Source organism: Chiroxiphia lanceolata, chromosome 13, assembly GCF_009829145.1.
Source record: "Chiroxiphia lanceolata isolate bChiLan1 chromosome 13, bChiLan1.pri, whole genome shotgun sequence".
NCBI classification, from domain to species: domain Eukaryota; kingdom Metazoa; phylum Chordata; class Aves; order Passeriformes; family Pipridae; genus Chiroxiphia; species Chiroxiphia lanceolata.
This window is the reverse complement of record NC_045649.1, coordinates 14,159,921-14,183,537: the sequence shown is the minus strand read 5'-3', so window position 1 is coordinate 14,183,537 and position 23,617 is coordinate 14,159,921. Positions and strand designations below refer to the sequence as shown.

At 41.7% G+C, this 23,617-nt stretch overlaps 1 protein-coding gene across 2 annotated transcripts; it reads right to left on the bottom strand.

Moving 5' to 3' along the window:
* Positions 1-23,545, bottom strand: VPS35 (VPS35 retromer complex component). 2 transcript variants are annotated; one of them, XM_032701569.1, is made up of 17 exons: positions 23,486-23,545; positions 16,451-16,549; positions 14,908-15,004; positions 13,996-14,119; positions 12,354-12,536; positions 11,840-12,053; positions 10,996-11,079; positions 10,461-10,570; positions 7,370-7,466; positions 7,132-7,280; positions 6,417-6,624; positions 5,734-5,889; positions 4,974-5,096; positions 3,864-4,043; positions 2,440-2,679; positions 1,605-1,748; positions 1-909 (listed from the first exon to the last, which is right to left on the bottom strand). In XM_032701569.1, the coding sequence occupies exons 1-17, from the start codon at positions 23,486-23,488 to the stop codon at positions 730-732; spliced, it is 2,391 nt and encodes a 796-aa protein (XP_032557460.1). In that variant the 5' UTR covers positions 23,489-23,545; the 3' UTR covers positions 1-729. The 2 variants fall into 2 exon arrangements, with proteins under 2 accessions (XP_032557460.1, XP_032557459.1); XM_032701568.1 differs by having other exon boundaries at positions 23,480-23,528.
* Between the last annotated feature and the right edge of the window lie 72 nt (positions 23,546-23,617).

Sequence of the window (23,617 nt, the reverse complement as noted above, 5' to 3'; positions counted from 1 at the left end):
GGTGTTAATAGCAACTTTATTGTTCCACTGGTGCAAAATCATGATACTGAATAAACTTGTGTAATGCATTTTCCCCTAAATTTACAGTAATGAAGGTTATACATATCTATATAGATTGCAATTTCTCTATTTTTTATACTATTTGGAACAAAATTATCTTGATAAATATGCCCTGTGCACAGTACTGGCCCTCACTGAATGTCACAGAGCCTTAATATGCAAAATATAACTTCTGTTTTTGAACATGGTACTTTAAAACTCTCCAAACATGCATTAATATATTCTAGTTTTTAGGGAAAAATATTACACTTAGTCTTAACTTGCATTAAAAGGAAAGCACAAGCAGAATTTGACATACAATAATCCCAAAAATCTGATGCTCTGTAAGGATCGGACACAGTTTCAGATGACGGTCACTGCCAGTTTAGAGCTCTAGTGCTACAGAAGCAACAGTGAACAGACAGAAGAGAAATCAGAACTGAAGAGCCCTACCATGTCACATGGATTTCAAAGGAAGTTTCAGCCATGCTAACTGATCAAACCTGTAGTTGCTGGTCCAACCTTTCAAATTTGTTAGAGTACTCAACACGAGTGTTTGAAGTGCCAGACTGAACACATGAATGTTAACTTAACTTGACATTTCTGAAAGGCACAACCTAGGAATCTATCTTAAAAAAAAAAAAACAAACATACAGTATGTCAATGAAAACAGGTACAGTGAGTGTCTACCTAAAGAACAAGACCTTCATAAATTGGCCCCTCAGATTCTGGTGATTCCCTCCTCAGACGCAAGTGCTCCAGTGTGTTGTGAAAGTGTTTGTTAATTTGTTCTGTTTCTTCAGTAGACTCAAGGTTTGGGAGATCTTCTCTGATCTTCTGTATAAGCTGATTCAAAACCTGAATTGTCACCTACAGAACACAGAACAGGAGTCATCAACATCACCTGTGTACAAGTGCATAGACAGTAGTTTTAAGAGACTTGTCTCTGAACTATTTGCATGGGACAGTTCTTCAAAATATTGGTAAGACTGTATGCAGACAAACTCTTGGGGGCTGCCTTCTCTTGCTCCTCACAGAACCCTTCCAATTTCAGTTTTGTGGAAGTTCTCCCATCCAAGCAAATGTAAAGAACTTAAATATTTATCCCGATAGCTTTGTAACTGCTACCACAGCATTTCTTTCCAATGTATTCAATGCAAATCTAAAAAGCTGTAAACAAATGATGCACATAATCAGACTGTCTATGCACTCTTAATTGGTTTTGTACAGTCAATATGGTAATGTCATCTAAGCATCTCATCTAAGTCCCAGCAAGTTCTGATATAATAAACATTTTAGGTATCCAAGTCTCACAATATTTAGGTTCATAACTAAATTCCAAACATTTGGTATTTTCCCCCCATGTAAGAAGAATGAAGTTTAATCCACAGTTTTACTTGCATATCAAGAATTGACTACTCTGTTTTTTAACCACCAGAACTTGTGCCTCTCATGAGGGATTACAGGGCAAGCTGAAGAGACATAATTTGGGGCATAAGTGTGAATAAAGAGCTTAAAGAAATGTTGTTTAAAAAAGAGGTAACAGAAAACAGATTTCTACTCACCGCCTCATTTTCCTTTTCATAAAAATAGATATATCTATTCAGAATTTCTATGAAGAGCTGGACTTGGAGAGAAGGGTCCATGCACTGATTTGCTATCTTCAGAGCCTTCTTTAGGCATTCCATCACTCTTTTTCCTCCGTGAAGCTAGAAGGAAGAATCCAAGTTACAAGAAATAAAAGAACTTCAAGGAGCTCCAGTATCTCTTCCCTTGGCAACATATGGCATCTCCTGAGGGTCTGCCACAGAAACAAAACTACACAAACTGTGCAGAGTAAGCTGTCATTGAAAGCTTTCCTTGCCTGACTGCCACCAGTATTAGACTTTTTTAAAAATCAGACAGTAACATGAACAGTTGTTGAGAGCCTTCAATTACGAGATCAATTAACTCAATTTTGTAACATGTACCATAAGGCATACTTTGAGAAACATGTTTCAAACACTGCTCTTTATAATGACAACAGCTTATGTGACAAGCCCTGAAGAACAACAGCATTTTTTTTTTTACCTTTACCTGCAACAACTTGTATCTTTAATTTGGAAGTTTAGTAGTTCACATGCAAGCACAGCTACTGTAATACACACATGCAAAATGGAGCCTGTCTTAAACCAGCTGACACTCAAAAGCTTGCCTGGTACTTCTACCTTTAAATTAGAATTTTCTCCCTTTTGGTATTTACACAGTTCACACCGCACTGAGATTTAAAAACTTCATATATGAGCATATACTCCAACCAAATCTATATCACTGATGTAACTACTTTAGAAGTGTCTTCAGAAGAAAGGCAGAGCTGTTACTGAGGTAGGATGTGCTACACTGTTGTCACTGTGTTCTTACCTCCTCTCCATTCTTGTCAGTATTTCGGCCAGACCAAAACAGATGGGCACAAGTGCTCACAGCCCGGCACTGGTCTGGCTTTTTCAGGAGTTTAGAGGCTGCCAGTGCACACTGAGTCCTCAAAGGCTCATGGTTCTCCTCACTGAAGCACTTCATCCTCTCAAATGTCCCAATTATCAAGGTGATTGCAGCCAGCTGTGCTTTTGAGTCACTGATTTCATCTTCATAGAGAGAGAAGGCCTAGTCAAGGGAGAAAGTAAGACTCAATCAGAACACATCAGGAAAAAAAAAAAAAAAAAATCACACCTGCTAGTGGCACAGCAGGAAACTGTCCAGTTTTACATTTGTTCAAAGCTTCAGGCAGGAAAAAAGATCTTTCATTTAGAATGTTAAAATCAAGTGAAATCCACAGACCGGAAGAAATAGTCTTGCAAGAAATAGTATACAAGTAGTCACAGGAAAAAAATGTGATCCCACATATATTCTAAAGATGGGGTTTTCCTCATTTCAAGCACCTGTTCAGATACAGAACTTCAACAGCAGAAATAATTCTTGAAGAATATTTGGTTCTTTGAAACACACAAACAGCAGAGCAGAGGTTGAGTGGTAGGTCAGTGATGACAGAGTAGGTAAGAAAAGCACTTGCACTGTTGCCACATGGATGAAGAATCTTTAGAGAACAGACAAGACTAAAACCTTGAACCGTATCTCAAATACAAAAGTACATGATTGTCATGCTGCTCTCATCTTCAGAATGGAGCTACAACAGCAACTGATCCAAGGCAGTGAGCAAAGGCTGAGTTTATCAGCAATTCCATTTAAAAACATGCATTAGTAGGAGTATTAGAGAAAAGATTAGGACAAAGCTTACAATGTGGATAACATGAAATACATTGGTTCTTTATCTGATGGGGAGGAGGGAAGGTTTTTGCAACAAGAAAGGCTTAAGACCAAGGAACAAGTTCACATGGATTTTCAGAGTAGTTTATAATAGGTTTCAATACAAGGATTTTAATTAGCAAAGCCCAGCATAGCAGTTGTGAACTCTGCAAATTTTAGAGAACTTCCTAAGAGCGTGGTCAGGGCAAAACCAGTTGGATAACAGGAGCTGGGAGGCAGAAGCAGTGAAGGAGCATTTTATGTTGAGAAAGCTACACTCCTCCAGTGAACCAACTACTCGAGTAGGAGGCAGCATTGCAACATACCACATGTTGTCAGACTGAGTACTCAAACCAGGAGCAATGGAGCTTAATCCCACAGCAGCCTGGGAAGCAAGAAGGAAGATGAGGATTTTCTACCTAGTAGCATTAGCCATCCATCATTTCAAGTGTTTTAATCACACTGGATGGCTCAGTGTTCAGGAAACCTATCCCAGTCAAATTAAAGGCAGTACATGAGACCAACTGCAATGGTTGGACACTCACCTGGGACATGAATTCATAGGCCACAGTTTCATGATTCTCAAAGCCAATCTCTCCTGCAGCCAGTGCTCCCTGCAGGAAGAGACGGAGGGGCAGCTCTGCCAGCTCTGCTTTGATCAGAGCACTGATGGTCTGGTGAGCAAACGAGAAGATCTTCTGGCACTTCTTTTCCCATTTGTCATCCTAGAGAAGAAAAACAAGCAAAAGCTTGAACAAGAGTACTGCTATAGGAAAAGAGAACCTGAATTGTACTAAGATCTGTTAAGTGCTCCAGCCTGCTGCCCTCTGATGCCACTCCAATCACTTATTTACTGAAGCAGTAATGAGTGCCCCAGAAGTACTGTGTTGACCTCAGTGGGTCTTCACAAAACATTTCTTTAATTTACAAGAATTTCACACCCATTTTTCCTACCAGCTCATAGAAACCTTCTTCAGAAGCCAACACTGAATTGCAGCTACAATAGCTATGCTTAGAACATAACTGAGCAAAAGCCTAATTAGTGAAACAGAAAAATTCTGTTCAGTCTGGAGCAATCAGAAGGGGGAGAGAATATTAAAACCTTCATTTTGAAGAGCACTTTAACAAACAGCAATTAAACTTATTTCCCCACAATAAGGGAAATACATATACAAGCTAACTATCTCCATCAGAAAGCATTAAAGGGCCAAATGGATCAGTCATTGTTTCAGTGTGCAGCTTTGCAACTACTGTGTAAGTTAACCTATAAAAAAGCACTTGTTTTTAGAAACATTAAAACAGTGTAGCTACAATTTAGAACTTGATGAATTTCAATATCCACACTGAAATCAGTTTCATGCCATCACTTGTCTGGTCTCCAGCAAAAGCACATAATCAGTCACCCTCATGAATAAACGAAACTAGCCCATTTCTGCATCACCATTTCTCAAGTGCCCAAGTAATTTAGTGATAAAAATCATTCGATTAGAAAGCATTCAAACCTCAAGCAAAAATCTGCCTCGAGCAAAAAAACCCCAAACAACCAACTAGCATTCTGCATCAAGTGTTAGCATACTGAAGTCAGACAAAATGCACTTTTAACAAAGTCCAAAAAAAAAAGCAAGCATAGCAGAGAAGCCAAGAGGTCAACTTACCACTTTGGAGTTCTCTTTGTAGCGAAAAGCAAGCTGGTATGCAGCAAAAACCAACGGGGGCAGTGTAAAACGAATCCGCTGGTTCCCACCTGCACCAAAGTGCTTCCGGGCAGTGTTTAGGATCTAAAGCAGAAGCACTGTAAGCTTAGAGAATTCTTAAGAGAGGTGTGTTATTTGCATCTGTAACTTAATCTCTATGGAAAGACATGGTGTTATCAACAGATAAATTACAGCATTTTGGGCGGACTCGAATTTAAGTTAAAGTTGCTTTTACTGGAATTAAATTTGTGCTGTCTCTGTAGCTTTTTATGCGGTATCAGCCTGAACTTTCCCTAGAGCTGCTCAATAAGTGTTAGGCAACACTTGCTGCACTGTGTTAACTGCAGATCCGCTTTGGATTGTGCAGCCAGGTGGAAGCTGCCTGAGCTTGCATTTAATAACAACATCAATACATTCTGTCCTCAACTCAGTGGAAGCTGCAAAAAGGACCATTCCTTCTTACAGCACCTGTGAGACAAGTAAAAGAAAGAAAACAAATTTCATTAAACTAAAACTACAGTGCCACATTCTGGTGGACACACATGCAACTTTTGCCATTTTCCCTCTTGTTCAGTTTTTCATTGTGCTCATTAATGACAGCTCCTTTCACTGCCATTCTTAGTTTTGGGCACAAGCTGCACAGACTTCACGATAAGCCTTGGGTAGTCAATGCAAGAAGTGACAGTCAGAGCACAGACACTCAGCACCCCCAGTGCCATACCAGGTACTGCTGGTCAGGGTCATCGGAGCGCAGGAGGTGAATAAATCTTCCCACAAGGCTCTGCTCATCAGCAAAGTCCTCAGGGTCAGGATCTTCAGCAGGCTGATCTGGTTGGTCCTGGATCAGTGTGGATACCAAATTCATGATAGCATCAACCTGTTAAAGGCAAGAGAAGCTCTGTTTAAAGTAGAGTAGTCTACAAGCATAAGCTGACAGCAACTGGGAACATGTTTACAGCCATTCATAGTGCTGATGCTTTAGACACAGGTGCCTTACTCCCTGAAGAAGGGTCCCTCTTGGCACAAGTCAGATGGGACAGCACAGCAGTGTGGAGGAAATTCAGATTCCAAAAGTACTATCCAACCCTCCTTAGGTAGTAGGCCTAGTTTTAAAGGGATTCAGGGTATCTGTTCAAACCCAACAGCAGTAGTGTCTAGGCTGAGGTTGGGTAAGACCAGAAATAGTCTCTAGGGTGAGGTTAGGTAAGATGTGTAAAGACATTTAAGAACATGAGGAGGAATTATCAAGAGGGATAAAGCCTGTGCCCAGATGGGGAGACAGGAGCACACGGGGACGAAGGCTGGGAAACAAAGCATGCCCTGCATGAAGTCACTTAGTATGTGTTTTCAGGTGTTCAAATGCTATTTTAAATACCTAGAATTTCAAGTAAACTTATGTCATACCTGTTCTTGGGACACAATTTCTGTGTTATAATCCAATACATTGCTAAGCACGTAACAACTCATGCTCTTCCTGGACTCGTAATCAAAGTACTCAAAGAGTGGGTGAAAATGTTTTAGTTTCAGAACTGTCAGGATATTGTTGTAAGTATCAACAGGAATTTTCAAAAGTCTAGTCAGCTCCTTTGAAACAGCACTGCTTGTTGCAATACTAAAAGAAAATATATGCAAAAAACACAATTAATCCATAGTTCACACATGTAGACAGATTTAAAGCCTGCCTCAGAATACCAATTCTGAGGCAAACCACAACAACTAAGCAACTTGTTGCTAGGGAGAAAGGAAATAAAAGTATCAAAACAAGTCATATCTTGTTCTTTGGGACATACAGTGGAAAAATACATGTTTTAAGTTGCTGACAGCAGAAGCAGACTGGCTGCAAATCCAGCTGTAGACTGCTGTAAGGGATGCCTGGATAATGACTACACACAGCTTAGCATGCACATTGTGTAGCTGTACAGCTGCACAGTGGGATTTATGCACAGGTGAGCAGTTAGTCAGCAGTTTATCATTACTGCTTTTGGGCCAAGCTGTAGACAGTCATCTCACACATCCAAAGCATGTCTCTGCTATCTCACCAAATGTGGTGCAGTGCACAAGTCCAGATTTTAGGTTATTGACTGCCATGCCAAAGAGAACTCAAGAGACATTTACTTACTGTTCCAGATTAAGTTTATTGAATATTTCCACAGTTGTCTCCAACACCTTGTCAACATAGTCAACACGGTCTGGGTAGCATTTCATAGCCAAATTAATGAGAGAAACTTGCAAAGACACCACATCCTCTGAGGGCATGTCCTGCCGAGACTGAAATTTAAGACAGGGCTAAGCTGATACAAAAGCATGTAACTTGGCAAAAAAACACCCCAAACTGCATGCAAGAACACCCAGCATACCTGTATAACAGTAGCAACCTGCTGTGAAAAGATGTCAAAGAGTTTGATATCTGCTGGGATACCAGGTCCATCTTCACGATGTGCAAATAAAGCTAACCTGGTGACACAGCAAGGAAAGCAGCTTGGTCAGCACAGTTTTTCCACACCTCAGAAAGAGGTACTGGCAGAAAAAGCAATTCCTTTAGGTATTTTTGGAAGCTCTATTACAAGCAAAAAGGAAATTAACGGAAGTCAGAAGCCTTACGAGCAACTGAGCCTGGTATCTATCAGTCCTGGAAAAGAGTCTGACAGAAAAGGCAAGGTGAAGAAGGAGCAATAAGGACATTTCATAATCGATGTTCTTCAGCTAGAAGCAAATGTTCTGTTCTTTCCAGCAGAGAAAGAGGTATAGAGCAGGCTGATGGAAGAGCAAATATCCTGCACTCATTCAGTGATATTACTGAAATTAGATACCCAATAGCATTCACCACAAAACAGCCTCCAGAAGGAAAAAAAGCCACAGAAGAAATACACTGATTTAACTGTGCTTTGTCTCTAAAGACAGACTGGCATGTTTGGGACTTCTATTGTTGGCAAAGAACAAAATACAAAGTAAACACCTTTTTTGGGGGGGTGGGGGAGGGGAAAAAGGCAAGCAATTTCTGTCCAGCAAGCATTCAAGAGATGATGAGAGGTATCTCTATCTGTAAGGGAACAAAGTCATGCCAACCACCACTGCTGCAGAAATGAGATACAAGGCAAGAAGAATCACTACAGGAAGGCTAGCACCTTACCAAAGCTGCTGCTTAAGGAGCTCAGCATTCATGTCTTGACTTTCTAACTGTTGAGATTATTCTACTCTGAATAAGAGAAAGAACTATAAAAATATTTAGGAAAAGGCAGCAAATTAAAATTTTTAAGTTACTTCTTACAGCGTTTCTAAACTTTGATTCTGAATGAACTTTGGGTCTGAAACAGAAACAGGTAAGAAAAGGTTGTGGTGCCAAAAAACTTCACTGCCAGGAAACACAGACATTGAATTTATCTTATATTTCATAGGATGGTAAGAAGCAGACTTCCTAACATCAGAAGCAAACATTGCCTTTTCTCAAAGGGACAAGGCAGTTCATCTTGGCAACAGCTCCAAGTGTAAGGCCAGTATGCTACACAATAAGAACAAGCTGCAGGCAGATGGCAGCATAATTAAAAGCCATGAATGGTTTAGTAAGGCAAGAAAGATCCCAAAGCAGCAAGACTATTTGCAGAAAGATTCCTTTAGCAGGAAAGCCCCATAGGAATAAGAACAAAATTGTCACAAGTTTCTTCAGCAGTAAGTGATGTTCAGATTCAATTATCCCACACCAGCTGAAACAAAGATGAGAAATGCCAGCAGGTACTACCTACATGGGGCAGCTTCCCATCTTACCTACACAACACTGAAACACTGAGCAATTGCTCCTAACAGCTCCAATCCCAACACAAGAGCAACATCCTCCCTACATGCATGGATTCCAAGGACAGATCCACTCATTTCCTCCAACACTTGCAGTAACATTACAGTCAAAATCACAAGTTGCCATGCTACAAAGATAACCATCACACTGCCACCTTTCTGCCCTTGCCCTGTAGCCAAGTGAGGCAGCTTCAGTGCCTTCAGTGGCCCAAGAAACCCCAGCAGTGCAAAGTCTGGGAGGACAGCAGGGTCACTGCTGGTCAGTCACTTACTGGTGCTTCTAACACTAAGAAGAGAAAAACTTTGGCATTACCTCCACAGTAAGTTAAGTCCTCAGAGCAGACATGACAGCAGAAGCTACACAACGAAATCCTTCTCACAAAAATGACATTGCCACACTGTCATGTAAGAACCTGGCAGAAGATCCTGTGATCTCTGTTGAAAGTAGGCTCAAGATAGACAGTCTCAAAAATCAGGTTGCTATGGGCAATGCTTCTTGAGATCTGGGTTGTTTCGGGTTTGGGGATCTATTGTTTCCTTTTTTTTCTTTTTTTTTAAAGCTGACAAAATTACAAAAATTCTCAGCCATGGCAACAAATTGTAGGAAACTGTGAACACCTCTGTGCTGCTTCTCTGGCACAAATACTAAAAGATTTTTCCAATAAAACCGAAGTCTTGAACAAATAAATTTGACATAACCAGGAGAAAAACTACAGATCTGGTAAGCAAAAAATTCAAGATCTTAAGTTATACCAGTCATGCTCAGTATACATACTCCATCTCCAGGCATCAGAGGAGTTAAAGTAACCCTGCCCATTGCTGAAGGCCAGTGGGACCCAAGATCCCCATGGTAACTGAGGTCCATACATTAGTACATGGACCAGATATACAAAGGCACATATGTTTGTGTGCAAATGCAAAAAAAAAAAAAAAGAAGCTTTTTTGAGGCTTCAGTAAGCCATGCAAGTGCACTTCCTGTCTGCAGTAAGAAAGTGCAGCTAGTCACTGATAGTCTGTGTTGCTTCCTTTCAAGATACAAATCAAAAACTTCAGTTTGATCTTAAAGGTCTTCTCCAACCCCAATGATTCTACGATTTCTCCCCCATATTTGAATTCATTGAAAGCAGTAGCAGTACCTCTACAGGAAAAAACACATTTCTGGGAGAACAGGCAGGATGCTAGTGGCAAGAATTAAGAAGGTAGTTCCATTTCTTACTAGCTCCTTTCTGAATAGTCATTATGTTCTCTACTCAAACTGCAAGGTAAAGTATCCTTGATACACAATTTAGCCATTGGGATCTTCAAGTTTTCAAGAGGTACCTCTGACCAATATAGCTGTCAAAGCAGAACACTGCTGCCACTTCAGAAACAAAACTGGTCAATAATAAATGGGCTATTTCCTGGCTAAATCTGTTCACAAGTTTTAATCAGTCCATAAAGCAGGTTTCATAGGAAGCTGTAAAAACAGAGTCCAGAGAGCAGAAGCTACAGAAATAATATTCTTCGCAGCTTGAATTACAGCTGATAGAAAGATGTGGAAACAGTGGAGTTAAGTGATATCACAAGTTAAAACACATTCAAATAATAAAAGAATTATCATCTGCTTGTGCACAACACAAACTTAATTTTGAGCCAACTTCCACCCCCTCGGTCACTCACCTGTCAATTAAAGCAATAATTATATTTTTCACATTCACATTTTGGTGCAGCTCAGCACAGGCTCTGAGAAATGGGTTCAGGGTTTGGAGGTGAAATTCATCTGGGAAAACCTGAAGTTTTAGATCAATAGTCATCAAGTTATAAACTGAATTTGCCCATTGTCACACAGCAGTAAAATGCAACAGAATAACTGTAAAGTAGATAGCCACACAGTAAATACAGTCTGGCCTATGAAGCTGACCTTGACTGGGTAAATGCATGAAGCAGGAGATGTAAGACAAGTGGGTAACTTGAGGGCTCAGCTATCTATTACAACTCAGGCACTGCTACTCAGATGCTTACAAGCTTCTGCAACAGAAGGAGCACAAAATGGATTCATGTCCACTCTGCCCATCTGGTAAAAAAATACAGGACAAGCCACTGTGTAAAAGTCCCAGTGATGAAGTTTTCCAGTGCATGAGGAAGCTGCCTGAATCTGACTAAGTACAGAGGTGTCCCTGTGTCCCATCACTGCAACTGAATTTAAGCAGCTCACCTGTATGATGCACTCCATGAGGTACTCCTGAGCTAAAGCATCTCTACAGTTCACAACCTGCTCCAGTATTCCTGGCAGAACAATCTGGAATAGGGAAAAAAAGTGTTGCAGTGATTTTACAATTACTTTCGAAGTTTATATTTACATATGAATTTAATCCAAGCAAAGTAGCATTTCTAACAGTTCTCAGCTTATTCTGTACATAAAGGCTTTCTGATAAAAAGTCTCACTTTTCTGAAGTTCCATCCTTCAGATAAAAAAAAAAATCTACTGGTCTCAGACATCTGTCCCTTTCATACACTATGCAAGCTTTGATTTAGTAAGTCAGTGTTACTAACTTTGCTGGCACATACCACTGCTCAGGGTCTCAGCAGCACCACTCAAAGTCCTCTTCAACAGCTATATGTAGAACTTATATGGGACAGACTTTTAAGTAATATATTTTCTTCACTGTCATTTCCTGCAATAACAGTTCTCTTTAATGCTTTGGGAAGCATAGCCTCATAACTTGTAAAGTCTACCACAGAATGCTGTATATGTACACTACCCTTAAACTAACTCCCTATTCTCCAAATAAAGTGAGAGTCAAGAAGGAAAGTTTTAAAAACTAATTGTCAATGTTACACACAACCTTATACAAAAAATGCATGAATCATGTCCTTAGCCTCACAACACATTGTATACCTTCATTAGTACTCAGAACTTTGCCTCAGGTGAAGAGTTTGAGAAGTACCAGGATTACTGCACTTTTGGCACAGTTATAACACTTCCAGCTGCTCATCTGAGAGTACAAACGAGCTTCATTTGGAAAAAGTTAGTCAGAAAGGATGGACAGACATCCCACCTGCTTATATCGCTCCACATTGACACCTTCCAGTTGGCTGAGGCGAACCAGGTTTGTTCCCACCAGGATTCTCAGTTCCTGCCTTTCGCGCTCCCTCTTCTCCCTGTCCCGACTGTGGCCCTGGTGCTGCATCCGCACCCAAAGTTTGTTCATCTCTGCAAAGTTCAGCAGCACAAAATCCATCGAATCACTGATGTCTCCAGTGGTTTCTTCACTGCAATTGATAACAGGTTAAGAACAGGAAAAGTTGGTCAGAGGTATTCATCCTTCCACCCCCTGGTGAACAGAGATTTTAAGGCTGGAGGGTGGGGAAGTGTGTGGTGGGATATCTGGGTTCATAAGAAAGGTTCATACCCTCACTTGTATGAAACCTTAGTTCTGCTAGGGAATTCTTAATGGACAAAACATCTGTCAAGTTTCTACTTCTTTCAAATCTGAAGAAAGTCATACAGAAAATTTAAATATGCTCTGTTAACAACAATAATTCTACCAAGTTATAGCTCATCCTTCTTACTCTGCTTGTTCGCCTTCATCTGGTAAGATATTCCTGGTACACTGCAGGAGATAGTTCCTAAGGAAGAGGCCTCTAAGAGGATGCTGTACTCCACGGCACATCTCCACCAGGTCTTTCAAAATATCTTTCCTGGACTGTGGAAATGACTTGACATAGACAACACCTACTGTTATCAGGAGATACCTGCAAAAAGCACAGAGTCAAACAATAAATCATAAAGTAACAACATCACACTTAAAGGCAACAGTTCCCTTCTTACATCCTGGTAGGATTACCAAACCACAGAAAAAGTAATAAAATATCATCCAGGTCCCAAGGTTTTGGATCTTTAGTCAGCTTTCAACTCTGTTCTCCTTTGCTACAGAGCACAGCAAGTCAGAACAGCCCCCTGACCTCATTACAGTGCTTGACACCTTGAATGTGTAAATGCTCAGCATGCACAAAGTTATGAATGCTCCCACACCAGCTTGTCTATTCTTCCAGCATCCCACCAAGCTGGAAAACAGCTCTGGCACATACAGGTAAGTAATCTATGATGGGGAAGCAGCTAAGCCTCTTTCACACTGTAGTCCAGCAGGATAAGAATTAAGCTCTTCAGAACCCCCCAGGCCTGCATTCATTCCTTCAGCACCTCTGTTTTAGGCAAGAAGCAGAAGGAATATGGGAGAAACGAAGAACTGGTGCTCCAGTATATTTGGACACTCCTTCAGCTTAAAAGCACACAGTGCTCAGAACCTTCATGTATTTGGTTTAGAGCCCTCAGCTCTCCTCTGCCTCACCATGGATGTGCAGAGAACCTCCAGGAAAGCACTGGAAGTGTTCTCCAGAGAGAACTAGAGCCTGCATCAAGCAAGCAGAAGACAACTCTAATCATGACACTCAGGGGTAAAGACATTGTGGGAGGCATTAGCCAATCTCCAGAAACTGCATGAAGATGCAGCCTGGTTTGTCCTAAGCTTCTTCCTGGTATGAACATAAGGTCAGGAATGAAAAACTTCAGTACCAATCCAAATCCAAGTCCCAGGACAGACTGTCTTGAACATGTTCTGCAGCCCAATGGTCACATATATAAAGATAAGCCTTCCAGGGGCTTCCAGTATAATTTCTGGCATTAAACAAAATATATTCAGAAACACAGATTCGGGAAAAGTTACAGAAATCTTCAGCTTCCTCCTCCCACTTCTTATTCTCGTAAGAGGCAGATGGCTATGAGGCATCTACTGTGTGTGAGAACCTAAGATCTAGATCCCCAGGTACAAGTTCATTAACAGGTAATAGAAGCAGTTAATAAAAACATAGTCAATCTCATTGATCAGTGTGTGGTACTTGGTTAAACCTTCACTGACCAGCTCTTTACTCAAAAGCCAACTTTATTCCAAGATTAAAGTGCTTCCATCTTGGTCATGTGCAAAATTAACACATTGGCCTGCAGAATTGACCTTCTGCAGTTGCATTCTCAGCCTAATCTCAGAAGTCTCACAGTAATCCACTCAAGATAGCAGAAATACTATTTGCCATTGCAAACTGAATTCCTGCTGTCAAGCAAGGCAGAGTCAATCACTGAACCCAGAGCCTGACCACTATGCACCAGTTTAAAACAGAAAAAGCAACCAAAACCAGACAGTAACACACACACACTTACAGTCTTGGAATGATATTTCCTGCATACTGTACTAGCTCATAAAGGTCTGCCACCTTCCTTCCTTTGGCAAATTCATCTGTCAGGTAGACTTCCAAGTAGTGGAGCTCATCAGAAATTGCCATGTCTTTTTCTCATAGTTAAGGATTTTAAGTTAGAATGTCTTGAACAGATTTTCATACTAATTTGCTCATTCACATCATGAAAGAAAGATGTTGTACCAAATACAACCATGCCCAAGCAGGCAGTACTTCTGAACCAGTAATTGCTATTGGGATAACTGTGCAAAATTAACCCCAAACCTTCAATCATAATTCCTAGCATATTAGAAAAGGGAATAAAACCCCAAGCTACTAAATCAAAACTGAGCAAATGAATGTGATTAAACAGAGTATTAAAGTGACAGCATACTATGCATCACAAAAGATTGTCATCCCCACATGGAGCAAGTAGTATTTGAATACATTCACATTCTATTGCCAAGTCTCTTTAAAAGGCTCCCCTTTTTCAGAGACCACAGCATGCAAAGTAAATACATCGAGGCACTGACTCAGTTAGAAGCTAAGATAATGATGAAGGGCAAAAAGTTAGGTGCTTTTATAGATTTTGGAGTAGTATCCTGCAAGCAGAATTGTTTCACAGAGCTGATTTTTTAGACCTAGATTCCTGAAACCTCCCAGAGGAAGATATTGAAAGACACTAAACACCTGCTTTATACCAAGGAGAAAAAAATCAACTTATACAGTGAGCGAATAAGTGTATATTCTCCTACAATATATAGAGATAATTGAATACTGAGGAGAAAAGTGCTAGTAAATACTTGAGACTGACAAGATACCATTGTGTCAACAAAAGCAGATGAACATTTCATTCCCAATTCAACATTTCAACTATTAGTTTCTCTTCAAAGGATACAGAGCTCATAATAGCTCTTTGGAGATAACATGGAAGTCCGCAGCTCCCCAAGCATGTTGGAAGCATGTTTCAGAGCATCCATGAGCTTGTTTTTGTCCTTTGGAGGAAGAAAGAGAGAACAGTCTGTTAGAAATAACACTAGGCAACTGCAGGATTTTACAAATCTACACTTTTATCTTTTTTTAAAAGCAAGCAAAGATTAGGTGAACATCAGGAAAGCACCAGTCCTAATTAAGTCAATTCGTATCTAGTTTGTATTTTACTGCCCATGTTAATTAGGTGGAACATTACATCTGGAAGTGATAAGACATATGTGAAGACAGAGCTCATGGTACAAAAATCGTAATACTCATGGTACAAAAATCTAAAAATCATTTTGCTTATGCAGCAATCCCCACCCACCTCTCAGGTTTTCTCCAGCAAGCAAAACAGAATGGATTCCTCTCCTCCAAATCTGTTCTGCTGCTTTGCTCAGATCTCAGTAAGAAACCTCTAGCAGACAGGCAATGCACACTGCCATCATCTTCTTCCCCTACTTCTCAGCCATGAAAAACACCCTACTGAAAGCCACTGTTTATTAGGTTGCATCTAACTTACACTTCTGATGCATATAAATCACCTAGTATTACACACACAAACACAAACCTCTAATCTCCCACCTATGCATACTTGTTCAACCCATCACAAGCAGCAGCAATAGGTTTTGAGGGAGAACAAAATGAATTGCTAGTGTGATCCACTTAGTGTATTTATATTGTCACTCAATCACTGATAGCAGTGAAAAGCTCAGCTGCAGCTACTTCAAAGATTTCAAAAGCATTCCACAGAGCACAAAACTGGAAGAGGTGTTACTACTGTCATTTGGCTGCAAACAAAGCTAGCTTGGTTAACCACATGAAAATATATGGGAATAGTTAAGTTTTCATTGCAACTTTAAGCAGTTTCTCCAAATATAAATAGGCTTCTCAAACCCAAGAAAGCTATGTGTGATGACATGATCTGCCTGCGTTGGCTACAGTTTCAAGATAAAATCTCAGCATAACACCAGTCAATGGTGTTTTCCAGTCACAGAAGAATTCACACATCAGTCTACAGTTAATGAGTGCAAAATTTATCCTATGCAGCAGGCAATTTATTAGCAGCCTCACAGTCTGTAATTGACACCAAGAAAAGACTGCGTGGAAAAAACCAACAGTATGGTGCACAATAGTCTCACAATACAGTTCCATATAAAACGAATTTGAATAATAACTTTCTGGTTATTGCTTATTCTCAGCTAAGGCTGACTTAAATACAAGCACAAATTATAAAGGTAGATCTTTTAATTTATCTTGTCAAATACTGGAGCAAAATCAGGAAGACACATTCAAAGAATATTCAAGGCTCACTCTCAATGAGCAGCTGCCTCATTTATTTGCAAAGCCTCTGACACAAAGGTGCACAAAGGGTTAATTTTCCTCACAGCACTAGAGATTGGTATTGATTTACTGTTTTATTACTAGCAGACAAGAAGCTTCATTGCATTTTGAAGTCCCATTCTTACCAAGCATCTCTTCATCTGGAAAGACTGCACCTTCACAGCCTGAATGGCTTCATCCAGGAGTTTTTCCTGTTCATCCTGAGGAGATTGCTGTGTTGTTGGCTGGAAAAAAAACAAAGACACCAACAAAACAAACCAGAACTCAATTATTTTTATCAAGCTGTTTACGATGGGGTTCCCCCAGTTTAGAATGCAGTGCAAGTGACAGTGCAGTGTGACCACTCAGAGCTGTCAGAAATAGCTCTGTGGTCTGCAAGGGAGAAAGTTCCAGTACTCTGCAAAAACCCGAGGGCAGGTTACAGGTAGCCTGTGAGCACCACTGCTCCTTGGAGTACAAAGCCATGGAGGCAGAGCAGGGTCAACTTGTCCCTTCTCATTTAGAGGACAAGAACCCAGTGCAAGTATCTGGCAAGGAAAAGCTCCAGGAGAATGCAAAGATGACTATGCCAAGAGGAAGCACTGCTGTAACTTCTTCCCACACAGCTTCAAAGCAATGCCCAGACCACACACACTGCCACTGGACAGATGCTCTCCTGTGCTCACAAGTCACAAGTTCTCCATTAACTGCTGTCTGAGCCACACAATTCTATTCAGGATGAGTTTCAGATAAGCAAAGGACAAAGTACACTCAATGCTTTCCAGAAGGGAGAAGCCACTTGCAGAAGGCAAGAGCATGCTGAAGAGAAGCAACAACTCTTCATGTCTCCTACCTGTCCCAGTGACTCTCTTGCCTCTCCTCAGAGCCACATTCTACACCTTCAACTGAAACTTCCAATATCTTTTGACTTTCCAAGGATCATACTGCATTTTCTTATAGTATTAAATAAATCCATTGCTTACAGCCATAGATTTCCCCTCAATCCAGCTATAATAGACTTCTCCTGCAGCTGCTCCCTTCCCTCTACCACATTAATGAGATTAATTTCTAAAAGCATCTTGAAGTTATCCACTAAGATGTCCAAACTTACTCAGATCACAGCCCCTAACGCTCTCCCCACCTGCTCTTAGCCTTCCTCCTAACACCTTACAAGGAGAAACCACCATCCACCTCTGGTTCAGGCTCACAACAGCTCATTAAAGCATCTCCACCTCTCCCAGTCTTGCAGCTTGTTTTCAGATGGTCTCTCTGAAATACTGTCAGAGATAAAAACACTGATGTTGTGTCTCAACTACATCTTCTCTAGTCTTGACAAATACCAAGTACGCAGTGATTTGCACAGCAGGTTCTCTGAGCCTTCAGCTTCAGTAAATTCTCAGCTATTTATACTTTTTTCCTTCATCCACTGTGTTCAGAAGGTTCCTGGTCCTCTCTTTTTAACTGCATTTCAGAAACAAGCTAGCAGGCCATCAATTACATCACCCTAATGTTTATAAAAACTCTCTCTTCAATACCAACTCCCACACACCCCACGCTTGGAGTCCCCATAAACTATCTTGTGAGGACTGAGATGAAAATTGAGGTCATCTTTAAAATAGACGAGTTTTAGTTTAACACTGGTTTAATGGTTATAGAGTATTGCACACCCCTGTTATTCCCCATGTTCAATTGGGTCCTTGTTCTGCAATTGGAACCTCCTCAATAAGAGTCACAGACCATCTCTCCCCACTATCCTCTCCCACACAGAGTGCCCTGCAATGCTGTTCTTGCCTTCATCACTCCCTAACAGGCAGTGAAACTCCACTCTTAAAATTTCTCAATCACCCAGTTGGACAAAACCAAGGCTGATCTGACCCAACACTGGCAACATACCTGCTTGAAGGTCATACAAGATAAAGATTCCTTCCAACCAACACTCCTGACTTAATGTGCCTCAGTAATATTCAAACTATGCACAATAACTGATTAAGAAGCCCATTTTGTCAACAGAAAAAGCCAGGTCTGCTAATTAGAGTGGCTGCACCTCTTAAAGCTCTTTCTATATATAATTAATCACACAAAGTGCAGGTCTTCCAAAAATGATCTAAGCATAAGGCAAAAGCAGCAGCCATGGCTACATGACCCTATTTCCCAAGCAATTCAACAGCTACAAACCCTTAGAAAAACTCAGACTGTGAAACAAGTATGTTCTGCCAGCAGAAGTTTGCTGTAATTGCTAAGCTTTAATTATTCCATGACATATCAGACTTTCAAGGAACAGCAAATGACAGTGCTGGGACTTGTGTGCAACAATCAATATCGAAACATCACGTAACAGACTTGCTGAATTATGTCTGTGCCAGAACATTGGTCACAGTCTGCAGTCCCCTGAACCCACAGCAGTGCTTTGGAGAAGATAAATCACTCCTGAGGTGATGCCATACACTCTGACTGCTGCACATCTCTATTAAAGCACAGCTAGAAACAATTCAGCAATGCCAACAGCAACCACAGCTTCCAAAGCCCCCTTCCCCTAATGGGCACTAAGCTTACAGAGCTACCAGCCCTGCTCTTCCATCCCCAGTTGTTCATGGGACATGTTCATAATGCTGGGAGAGCAGTTTAGACTGTAAAGCATCAAATAAGCTGGAAAACCAGCCCAGCTGATGGATAGTTTATCATTCACCTATTACTTGCCCCAGCAACATACAACACTACAAATAGGGCCATGAAGAGAAGGCTTTTTAACAGCAACACCAAGTTAAAGCATTTACTGAAACACACAGTGTCTGCTGTGTTGGCTGATTCCATGTGCATTGGTTTCCTTACTTTTGATGTGAAGAACATGCTGGTTACAGCATAATGCTACTACAACTTCGAGACTATGCTTTAGATGATACCAACAATGATCTCAGCAGATGTATCTACTTTCTTATAAAACTTTACCTATTGTCTTTTAGCAGTAGTTGGGGAAAAACTGGAATTTCAGAGCCTTCCCATTTATAATGAACCAGAGTCAGCTTTACATCAGATTCTGTCTGTGTTAACAGAAGACACTGGCAGTACTTCCCTTTCTGCTCTCAATTTGAGCAGCCAGGTCCCACACCCTATTCAGCACTGGGACCATAGTCAGTGCTTGACTGAATTCATCAACAGGAGCATTTTCGTGTTACCACAAGAAGTTAACTTTTTTCTTCTGTATCTCTTGAAGATACAGAGAACTAAGAAAGAGGACGAAAATTAAATTTGTATTTGTTCTGATCTGAAGACTGAGAAGGTGATTGGTCTAAACAAAGATGTCTTTACCACAAGGGTACTGCACTTCACGTCTAAAGAAAAGGCAACTGGAGCATTTTACAGCAGCACAGACAGTGAGATAATCTACTACTACTGTCATAAGCATGTAACAGAAGCAGTAGTGTTGCTTGAGGTGTTGTTTATAGCAGCTTTACTTCTGCATGAACAGAAGACATTTTAACAGCAGCACCACTTAAGTTCTAACTCCTTCTTACCTTTCAAAGTCTGAATATTTATCAGCTTACCCTTTTCTTTCCACTTCAGAAAGCAAGCTACTTTCAGCTTCAGAACTGTAGATATTTTGAAACATAACCTGGTTATTATCAAGTGATACACAAGATCACATTAAGACACACATATCCTGATACACATGCTTGAAGTTTGAGGATCTCTTGGCAAAAGGCAAGTGAAGTGAAAAGAATATATGGCAAAAGCCCACCAGTGACATCCAGCAGGGCACACACTGAATTAGCACACAGTTCTCCTGTCAGATTCAATGCTGAATAAAGCTGTTTATGCTCTGTATCTTCCACTTAAATTAGTAACCTAGTAACACAAGATGGTATTTTCAAATGTTTTTTTATCAAAAAAGCAACTGTGATGTGGAGTTCCGTGCCCATTTACGAGCAACAACCTTGAACAGAGGCCTTTGAAGTGGAAGATACTTTGACACTGGACAAAAGCAGCAGTACTCCATAATCAAGGCACAGAATATCCTGTCTTGTACACGTACAATAAGGTATTATCTCCTGCATGAACACAAGACAAGCAATTTATAGCAATTATGCAGCCATTTAGACTTAAGAAATGCCTGAGCCTTATCCACAGTAGATACACTGCAAATGTTGAAGAAAAAAGGAGAGTTGATGTGAAGGGTTTTCTGCTTTACTCATTCCCTAACCTTTTCTCCTCTGAAGCGACAAGGAAGCAAGTGAGCAGTGGAGAAGGGACAAAGAACAACCTCCCACAGCTGCACCATCGGTTTCTGTACAAGAGACAACAGCTTTTTTCTAGCTTTGAAGATAGCACTATCTTAAGTTACCACAGGCAAGTTATGGAAGTCACAACACACAGCAGATGACTTTGGAGGGGGAGTGAGGAAAGCTCGCTTTTGGTGGGGGATTTTGGTGGGCTTTTTTTTGTTGTTGTTTCTTTCAGGTTTTGTTTCTTTGGGTATTTTTTAATCAAGGCCAGTGAACCTTAAGTTGCTTTGGAAAGCAATTTTTTTTTTTTTTTAAAACCAAAACAGCTTGAAACCATCTGATGAGAGTGGGTAATACAAGTCAACCTGCAGATAACAATTGCTGAAGTGTATTATGGCAGCAGCAAACTTTATTCTGGCCTGTGCCTTTCCTCACGATAGCAACTACTCTTGAAACATGCACAGCAAATATGACACCTATTGTGTACAACTTTCTGATTTTCTAATGCTCAGTTCCATGAGAAGACTTGATAAGAGTCATATTTAGTTCCATGTTTGACACTGAGCTACACTCTAGAGCTGGTTATTATTTTGGGCCAATGTGCTGACTTATTCCACTTAAAAATCTGGTACCTTGCAGTACTGACATTGAGCAGAGTTGGAGTGAGCTTGTCAAGCTACCAAACAGCTCACACTCTGACACGCAGGTGTCTTAAGCAGATGTAGAGTATAAACACAGAATAGAAGGGTTTGCTTCCATTCTAATGTGCATTTCCATCTAATCTCCAGAAGTCCTTTTCTTTAGGTAACTGATGTGCTTACTATTCCACACATGACACCTCAGTTTGCTCCCATGCTTGTGTTTGATATCACAACAAGTGAGATTTACCCAAGGAGGTTTTTCTGCCTCCTCCTCCCAGTTGGATGTTATTAGGACTACTTATGAATAAATCACTGTTGAGCCACTTAAAATTAATGCTGCCCAAGAGAGAAGATGGGTTAGCTGTGGAAGGGGATGGGGACAAGTGCCAGCCTGCAGATGAAGCCTGGGTGCACACAATGCACTGCTGTGGGAGGCACTGAGAGAATTATCACACAAAAAGAAGCACAAGTGTTTGATACCATACAGGAAGCATCACTCTGCAACACCAAAGGCTCCAAAACCTCTATTATATCTCACAGTACATGAGCTCAAAGACAAACCAGAGAGATGAAAACATTTTTCACATGTTGAAACTGCTACTTACTGCCACAGGAAGCCACAAGACATTAATGAGATGGACTTTTTATTCAGGGGATGATCAAAACCAGCCAGAGCCCTCTTAAAATGAGTCTTGTTAAAGGAACTTAAGCATTCAGATTCAAGGTTTAAACCAAGCTTAGCCATAGGAAATCGCAGTGGAGCCTCATTTGATAGAGGGGATTATCCCAAATTTAATACCTGTGATTATCCCAAGTTTAACACCTGTAAGTTTATTTTTTCTGAACTACCTCGTATCAGCTATTCTCAGAAAGAGGCCATGAGACCAGACAAGTCTCAGGCCAATTCTCATGGAAATGACAGGCAGAGAAAACTTGTGTCATTCCTCAGTCAATGACTACCACAAAATATTCATGTGGGGGACAGAGACTGCTGTCTACATAGATTTAGCATTTCTCATCATCCAATTCAGTATTTACCACTCCACTCTCAAGTAGCATTACAGGGTTTGCCCACACCACCACCCCCAGGATACAGGATTCAACTGATACCAACATCCATAAAACTTTAAAAACAAAGCCTGTTCCAAAAGCCTAAGAACTGCACAGTCTCTTCTTCATGAAGTATTCAGTTATTTTTTGACTATCTATACACTGCTAGTACTGTTTACACTCCACACTTAGATTAATTAACACATCATGATGGTTACAGCAAGTGCTGCTTAAAATTTTATTGAATATTAAATAACACTGAAGACACATTAAAGACTTGAGTTTTACAAGGAAACTTGATCATTCCCTTATTCGCATTGAAGACTGAAAAGCATTTCTTAGCAAATGTTATTTCCATGTGGAAATTTCAGGTCTCACAGAATCAACTGGGTTGGAAAAGACTTCGAGATCATCGAGTCCAACCTGTAACCAATAACCACCTGGGCAACCAGACCAATGTGCCACGTCCAGTCCTTCCTTAAACACCTACAGGGACGGCGACTCCACCACCTCCCTGGGCAGCCCCTTCCAATGTTTAATCATCCTTTCTGTGAAGAAATTCCTCCCAATGTCCAACCTAAACCTCCTCGGCACATCTTAAGGCTGTGTCCTCTCGTCCTGTCACTGGCTGTCTGGGAGAGGAGCCCGACCCCCACCTGGCTACACCCTCCCTACCTCCCCAATAAATAAACACCAACATTTGCGCCAAACAGCACTAATGAGCTGGGCCCACCAATGTAAAACCACTCTTCCTGCTGGAGAGGAAAAGAAGTTCACTAGAGGAGCCTACGACAGCAGTTTTAAAGGTATAGGGGGGCAGGAGAGCGGGCTAGAGGGCGGACAGCCCGGGCACACGTGCCCAGCACCGGCAAAGACACAACGCCGGGTGCATCGCAGGGGCAGCGCGATAAAACAGCCCGGAAACTCTGCCCGCCGGTGCGGCAATAAAAACACCCCGATGAAAACACCCACTTCCCCTGAGCCCCCACGAGCCGAACGCGGCGGGGCAGGCACCGGCCCCGGGCCCAGCCCGCACCTCCGCCCCGCCCGGGCCGGACCGTGCGGCCTCCGCAGCCCCGCACCCGCCGGGCCCGCCCCGCCGTCGGCCCAGCAGGGAGGCTCACGGCGCTGCGCGGGGCCCAGGCGGTGCCCCGGGCTGGCGGTACCCCGGGCTGGCGGTACCCCGGGCCGCCCCCGTGCCCCGGGCCGCCCCCGCACCCCGCCCGGCCCCGCGGGCCGCTCCCCGCGCGCGGTGCCCCCTCACCCTCACCATGGTCGCGCCGCCGCCGCCGCCCCCGCCAGCGACGCCCGGTCATGTGACTGCGCCGCGCGCGGCCCCGCCCCCGTCGTCGCGCCGCGCCCTCCCCATTGGCCCACCGCCCGCGAGCGCCGCGCCGCGCTC